Genomic DNA, 7,314 nt, shown 5'->3' on the forward strand with positions numbered 1-7,314 from the left:
GTGGCAACAATTGTGAGGTTGGCCCAGGACCAGGCGGTGTTTTGTTGTGTTGTGCATAGTGTTGCTATGAGTCGGTACCGACTTGATGGCACCTAACAGCAACAAAACTATGTGCCAGCCAATGTCCAAATAATCCTGTATTAAAACATCTATTCCTTTAGGTTTGGAGTCCTGGTGTGACTCTATAAGAAAAGCACTGGACTTCAAGGTCAGTTTGAATTGCAAGGAAGACAGTTCAAACTCACCAACCACTCCTCAGAAACTCTATACAAGGTCGCTACCAGAACTGACTCTACAGCACTCAACAACAACAACAACAATTTCCTAAGGTTACTTGGACCAGTAATTTACAATATGATAATATGTTCTTATAAGATCTAGAGCTACTGAGCACATACTTACAGAACTAATGCTTTGCATATACATTATGGATGCCTTTTCTTTCTGAACTTTATTTGGGAAGAATTGACAATCTTTTTCATACAGCTTTGTCTGAGGATCAATTCGGCAGTTTTTATATATACAGCTGCCTCCTTGACAGTGATAAACTTTATTCATGCCAGAGATACCAGTTGAACACCTGAAAATATTTGATAGTTAGTCTTTTAATACATTTTGAAAATGAAGATCCTACTCAGCCCACATTTAGTCCTGATTCTTAACCCCTTTTATTCATTCTTGTACAATTTCAGTAATTTTTATCTTTTCTGAGCATATAGTATAACTCTTCACACATATTCATTACAAATGAGTATTAACAGCAATAGGAAAGAGGTGTAAAATATGTCCAATTGGCTACCAGATGCTCTTGAAATTATGTGTATTTTAAATAGGCAACCAGCTACTTTAAGAAAAATTTTGTAAAACAAAAGAAGTACTCTCTTTCTTAAGACAGCATCTGCATCAAAACAAAAAGAAATGATTGAAAAATATCAAATTTAGGAAAATAAGATCAGCTATACCCTGATGTCATTTATGAATATTTAAATGGTCATACCTTGTTGCTTCAATTTTTTTTGACTTGGAACTGTAGAAAGGTTCATCTTCATTGTACTCATCAAATACTCCCCACCGGAGATGGGCCCACTCATGGACAAGTACTCGACCTTTGGGAAGAGATTTCAAACGCATGTTCATAATTCAGATGAAAATATTTATCTCTTAAATATCTGAAGAAAGTTTTTTATCTAAATATTTGAATTCTAATTGCTAACATTTATTTTTTATAAAAACATATTACATCATACAATATATTGCTTTTTATTTCACAACATGTTAAATCAAATATTTATAGTGTACTTGCCGGACATATAATGGACAGATTGGTGGTGGTGGTGGTTATGTGCCGTGGAGTTGGTTCCAATTCATAGGGACCCTGTACAGGGTTTCTGAGGTTGTAAATCTTTATGGGAGTAGAAAGCCTCATCTTTCTCCCACGGAGCAGCTTGTAGTTTCGAACTACTGACCTTGCGGTCCGCAGCCCAATTCATAACCACTAGATTGAATCAATTCTGAGTCACAGAAACCCTCTATAGGATTTCTGAGACTGTAATCTTTATAGGAACTAATAGTTTCATCTTTCCCCAAAGGAGAGACTGGTGGATTTGAACAACTGACCTTATGGTTAAAATCCCAATGTCTAACCCACAGAGTCACAACATAATCAAATTGCAAGTCTCCTTCCGAAAGAAAATGTAATATTCTTCTTTGAATCTTTTATCCTTCCATCTACATATCCATTTATTCATTCAACTTTAAGTGTTCTGTTCCTTTTATTTATGTTTACTTGAACAAATTATTTAACCTGTTTATGCCTCAGTTTCTCATCTAAAAATAATTCTCAAAGGGAATGATAGTGCTTTTGTTGGGGGAAAATTTGTTCTTTGGAGGAATAAAGGCCATAACTATCATAATGGTTTGTATCTCTCTTAACCTCAATATCCAACAAATAAACAAACAACAAATAAACAGTATATGATATTCAAATGTCTTTTAAAAGGCTGCATAAGGGGGTAATAATAATAATAAAAATGCTGAGAAATATTGTCATATGCCAAATTTGAGGAGACTTGAAAAAATCTGTGGAAAAATGGAGTTAAATCCTCATTAAAAGAAGGAGTTAGGACAGACATGGAGGGAAGAAGCAGAGATTGGAGGGACGCATAACCACTAAGCACCAGAGCTCCTATGTATTCAGAGCTCCTGAATGCTTATTTATTGCTCATAACAATTAATTCTACAAAGTAAAGATTCCTATATTCACCAATTACACATGATCACAGAGGCTGAGCCATTTGTTTAATGTCACACACAGCTAATACCTACCTAGGGGAGTCAGGATGTGAACCTTAGTAGCCAGTCCTTAGAAACCTATACACAGTCGCTATGAATTGGAACTGATTCGACAGCATTTACCAACAATAACAAGAAGTCTGGCTCCAAGACTTGCATACTCACCTAGGTATAAAGCTATTTCTTGAAAACATTACTAAATGTGTGTTTTTAACCAAAATTCCTACCTGCTGCTCCATATTCATTCTGTTTTTTCCCCAGTACAAAGTCAGGTGTAAAGTGGATGAATTTTCCCTTTTCTTCACAGGCTGCAAAGTGCCTGGTGTACGGTTCATCTGTACCTGGGAGGGCTGGTGGTGCCACTAAAACATCAGCCTGAGAAAGATCAAAGACTGTTAAAACATCAGAGAAAGAAATGACAGCTTTTAGTCTAAAAACATTTGAAATAATAAATTGGGAGCAAAATTGGAGAGTACTAGAAAATATAATTTTTAAAGAGATTTTGAAACTTACATGTTTGTAGTTCTCACGTTTTGGCCTCTTGTATTGAGGGTTTTCCTTCCAATTCTCAGGAATTAATATAGATACATTTTTGAAAAAAAATCTTTTTTCCGTGGCTTCAAACAGGTAAGTAGAAGCTGAAGTCACCATGTCCTATTATTATTAAAGGAAAGAAATATGTGAGGAGAACCGAGCGTGGTCTCAATGAGCACACACGGACCACAGACATTTCCCATTTTAAGAGTGAACAGAAAAAGCAACTAACCAATGAGTGTGGTCTCTGCCTCACAGTGTCAACTCTGCTACCTGTCAGTCCCAAATAATAGCTTCATCATGTACATTAATTTTTTTTTTTTTTCAGTTTTCTATAATCCTACATCAAAAGGCAAAGTTTAGCTTGTTGTTCACAGCAGTTAAGCATGGATGCTGGCATCCTGCAGTCTTCCTTCCAAAGCTGACTTTAGAATTTTCTAACTCTTTGATCATAACCCTTTTAAGTATCTGCTCTGAACTTCAGTTTCCTTTTCCCATTAACGGACCATTGCTACCTATACTTACTGTTGGCATAAAGATAGAATTAGTTGTAAAGTGTTCTACACTTAGGCAGTCAGTGAAACTGGTTGGTATCATTACTGTTTATAAAAAACTTTATAAGTAAAGAACAGTCTTAGTTGATTCAAACTGAGGAGGACAGTTTGTAGGAAAGCATATCAGAATTACAAAATTGATAACCAGGAAAGGCAGGTGGGTTGGGATCCCTGTTAGGGGGCAGTGGTTGATAAAATAATTCATAGGAATGACAGAGCTTGTTGTTCTGCTAACAAGCTGAAAATATTATCACCTTATGTTTTCTAGTATTCTTAAGTCCAAGAATACAATGATAAATAAGATGCAGAATGCTTCTCTAGAATTTAGCACCTAGGAGAGGAAATAGATGGGTGAAAGACATTTGTGATGACCTTTTTCACCTGATGAAACCCTCTAAATAACTGGGGAATTCTGGACATTGGATTAATGTCAATGTCTTCATCTTGCTGGCAGTATATCCTAGTAGATAGTGGTGTTTTCTTCTGTGAAACCCTCCTCTACTATGATGCATAGCCATGGGACTGCTTTGGGGAATGGTATGTTCTTAGGTTGTGAATGGATTGCAGAGACCTCACCAGATGATTGTCATACCTTGGAGGTATACTAAAGTGGCTTTTCATTGTTCTTACGGGCTATACAAGAAGAATTCCTATAAAATTCATTCTAAATTCACTGTCTGAATTCTTTTATTCCAGTAGGATCAAAGAAGATTAAGATACCAATGTTCATAAAATAAGTACTTCAAACCAAGAAGAAATATGAATAAGACATTAGGATAATTGAAAATGTCTCAGGTCATGAAGTATGAATTATGAACAATGCAGCATAAATATTATCCTGTCTGTGTTAAGATCACAAATAAGTTCTCCATTCTTATACCAAAGAGTGATTTTTGCCATCTATGGTGCTGTAGGATAAACACTGGATGGCTAACCACACAGTCAGCAGTTCAAATCCACCAGCCACTCCTCAGAAACCTTATATAGGGTTGCTATGAGTCAAAACTGACTCAGTGGCACTTAACAACAACAACAAAAAAAACATTCAGACCCTGCCCAGAACTCAAACCTAAGTCTGTAGAACTTCAAAACTCATGCCCTTTACCATTATATAATCTCTGTAACTTAATTCTGCCATTTAATGTACATTGGATAAGTCATTTAGCTTTTCCAAACTGCAATTTTCTGTTCTGTGAGATGAGGATGACAATTTTGCTGTGGGGATATAACTACAGGATATCAAAGCAAGGGCTTTGCAGAGGGCTTGGAGAATGTCAGCAATTATAGTTCAATCTAGGCAAATCATTAACAATTGAATTTCTGTTTCTACTGTACAATAGAAGTTCAATTAAAAAAAAATCTTTGCCTCTACAAATAATTTTTCCATATAACTTATTTCTGAGGCTCAGTAAAGGTTGAAATGGAACCAGCTGTTTTTGGACACTGGTGGTGGTGGTTGTGTGCCATGGAGTCGGTTCTGACTCATAGTGACCCTGCACAGGGTTTCTGAGGCTGTAAATCTTTATGGGAGCAGAAAGCCTCATCTTTCTCCCACAGAACAACTGGTAGTTTCAAACTGCTGACCTTGAGGTTAACAGCCTGATTGTAACCACTATGCTACCAGAGCTTCTTAACATATAATGATGATTCCTAAATTTTAATTTCCACCCAGATTTCCCCAGTGAAGTTCAGATTTACATCTCCATCTAGTTATGTAACTAAGAATCAGTTGCCATTGAGTAAGTTCCAACCCATGGCTCCCCATGTATGTCACAGCAGACTTAGGTTCCATAGGCCTTTCAATAGTTGATTTCTCAGAAGTAGATTACCAGGCCTTTCTTCGAACCACCTCTGAGTAGACCTAAACATCCAGCTTTTTGACTAGAAGCTAAGTGTGTTAACTATATACATCAAGAGTACTATTTGTTAGGCCTTGGACTGCTGACCTCAAGGTCAGTGGCTTAAACGCATCAGATACTCTATGGGAGAAAGATGAGGCTATCTGCTTCTCTAAAGATTAACAGTCTCAGAAACCCTATAAGGTAGTTTTGAGTCAGGATCGATTCAATGGCAGTGGGTTTCTTCTTCTTTTAAATTGCCTATTGCTGTTGAGTTGATTCCAACTCACGGTGACCCTCCCCCTCCCTCAGCGACTCAGAGTGGAACTGCACTAAGTAGGGTTTTCATGGCTGTAGTTTTTGGTAGCGTAGTGGTTACGAATCAGGGTGCGAGCCTCAGGATCAGCAGTTGGAAACTACCAGCTGTTCCGCGGGAGAAAGATGAGGCTTTCTGCTCCCGTAAAGATTTACAGCCTCGGAAACCCTGCACAGGGTCACTATGAGTCGGAACCGACTCCACGGCACATAACAACAACAACAGTTTTTTGGAAGTAGATTGTCAGGCTTTTCTTCCAAAGCACCTCTGGGTGGGTTTGAACCAACAACTTTTCAATTAGTAGTCAAATTCTTAACGGTTTGTGTTACCCAGGAACTTCTTCACATATCTAATAGGTGTGGATGTGCCGGGAAGGAAACAAACACGTAAGAGTCAAGGAAGACTTCAAAGGATTTTCTCTGAACATTTTGAAGGATGGAATCATCATCAACTGGGAAAAGGGAAAAATGTATTGGAGAAAGTTTAAGGATTGAGAATATCAAGAGTTAGTAGGGATCATCATGCCCTTGGCCTTTACTGAGTTTCCTTAACACTGCAGTCAGAGTGATTCTAAACTGTACTTGAGAGCATTTTCCTCATCTACTCAGAATTCTCAGTGTATTCTCATTTCATTCTGAGTAAATGGCCATAGTCTTTATAATAGCCTGGGCTTCTCTACCACTCCAATTTCAGCTGGCACTGCCCTTCCTCTTCTTCATTCACAGTTGTTACTTGGGCACATCATCTATGCTCTTACTTCCTTGCCTCTGCACCAGCTATTCCCATCCCTCAGATTTCCAATCTCACATCCATCTAAGGTCTTTGCTCAGTTGTCACATCATCAGTGAGGCCTTCCCTAACTACACTCCATATAACAGAAACCCACATTCTCCCTCTTCCCAAGCCTACCCAAGTCCCTCTTTCCTGGTTTATTTTAGCCCATATCAACATATCACCATGTGACTTTCTTACTTACATTTCTTTATTATCTGTATCCTGGAGTAGAATACACATTCCATAAGACCAATGATTTTTTTGTTTTGTTTTTACTTCATTGCTCTCTCCCATTGCATGCAGTAAGCATTCCATAAAAAATTGCTTAAAGAATGAATGAATCCCATGGCTCATTTAAAGAAGAAGACACAAAGAATCAGGGAGACCTGGTGTCTTGCTTTTGATCTTGTGGTGAGACTGGGTAGTAGAGGTCTATCTAAAATCTCTATCCATTTCTCACTGCTCATCCAGCTTTATGTTCATTGCTTTTGACTTCCTGAAACATTCTGAAGAGCCCACAGTAATTATTATTTGTTGTCTTCCCTACAATTTAAGAAAAGCAGTATTATAATCCCATTTCTTCCTTACCTTTATTTGTTCAATTATGTTTGTATCTTCTGGCACCAGAGGGTTGATGGCAATGATAACGTCTTCATAACCATTTTCATTCAACTGAACCAGAGAAGGATTTGATCCCTGCAGCAGGTATAGGACTAAGAGGTAAATAGAAGCTCTGAATAACCCCATTGCTATTCCCTAGTTGTTCTGAGCTGTATGCTGCTTGGTTCAAGAAGCCTATCTTTCTCCTTCTAGCTTCTGGTATATATATACTTGTAAACATTATCAACTGATTATGGGACACTGACCATATAAGGGTCAAAGTGACATATCTGAGGAAATATTTAACACGAGTTTGCATAATCATTTCATTGTATGAAATTATCTGAGTGATTAAGAAGCATAGTAGATCTTTTTATAAAATGCATCACACATTTTCCACTTGGGA

General features: G+C 37.5%; 1 protein-coding gene across 1 annotated transcript in view; it reads right to left on the reverse strand.

The window, feature by feature from the left end:
* CLCA4 (chloride channel accessory 4) overlaps positions 1-7,055 on the reverse strand; it is a 47,108-nt gene extending 40,053 nt beyond the window's left edge. The window contains 5 exon segments of the mRNA XM_006878327.1: positions 403-580; positions 998-1,106; positions 2,520-2,667; positions 2,806-2,946; positions 6,897-7,055. Coding sequence (XP_006878389.1) covers positions 403-580; positions 998-1,106; positions 2,520-2,667; positions 2,806-2,946; positions 6,897-7,055 — 735 coding nt within the window.
* Positions 7,056-7,314: the final 259 nt, after the last annotated feature.

Source organism: Chrysochloris asiatica, unplaced genomic scaffold, assembly GCF_000296735.1.
Source record: "Chrysochloris asiatica unplaced genomic scaffold, ChrAsi1.0 scaffold00002, whole genome shotgun sequence".
Classification (NCBI taxonomy): Eukaryota; Metazoa; Chordata; class Mammalia; order Afrosoricida; family Chrysochloridae; genus Chrysochloris; species Chrysochloris asiatica.